The following is a 288-nucleotide window of genomic DNA, read 5'->3' as shown; positions in this document are numbered from 1 at the left end:
GGCAATAAGCTGAAGAGTTTGTCGCCGGCGCTGCTGGGGCCCGTCCGCCAGCTGAGGAAGCTCGACCTGGCAGACAACAAGCTGAAGGAGCTGCCCCCGGGCCTCCTGGACGGGCTGGACGAGCTGGACACCCTCTATCTGCAGGGGAACTGGCTGCGCACCGTCCCCAAGAACTTCTTCGGGACCCTCCTGCTGCCGTTCACGTTTCTGCACAGCAACCCCTGGTCCTGCGACTGCGAGATTCTCTACTTCACTCACTGGCTGCAGAGCAACCCCACCAACGTCTAC

General features: G+C 62.5%; 1 protein-coding gene across 1 annotated transcript; it reads left to right on the top strand.

Annotated features, from left to right (window-relative positions):
* Window positions 1-3: 3 nt before the first annotated feature.
* LOC144218971 (platelet glycoprotein Ib alpha chain-like) lies at window positions 4-282 on the top strand (the record flags this gene model as incomplete). Its single annotated transcript, XM_077748974.1, has 1 exon — window positions 4-282. A coding segment is annotated over one exon (279 nt), but the record flags the coding sequence as incomplete, so codon positions are not given.
* Between the last annotated feature and the right edge of the window lie 6 nt (window positions 283-288).

The sequence above is a fragment of the Crocuta crocuta genome, unplaced genomic scaffold, assembly GCF_008692635.1.
Source record: "Crocuta crocuta isolate KB4526 unplaced genomic scaffold, BGI_CrCroc_1.0 C26957810, whole genome shotgun sequence".
In the NCBI taxonomy this organism is placed as follows: Eukaryota; Metazoa; Chordata; class Mammalia; order Carnivora; family Hyaenidae; genus Crocuta; species Crocuta crocuta.
The sequence above is the reverse complement of the archived record's forward strand: the minus strand, read 5'-3'. Positions and strand labels throughout refer to the sequence as shown.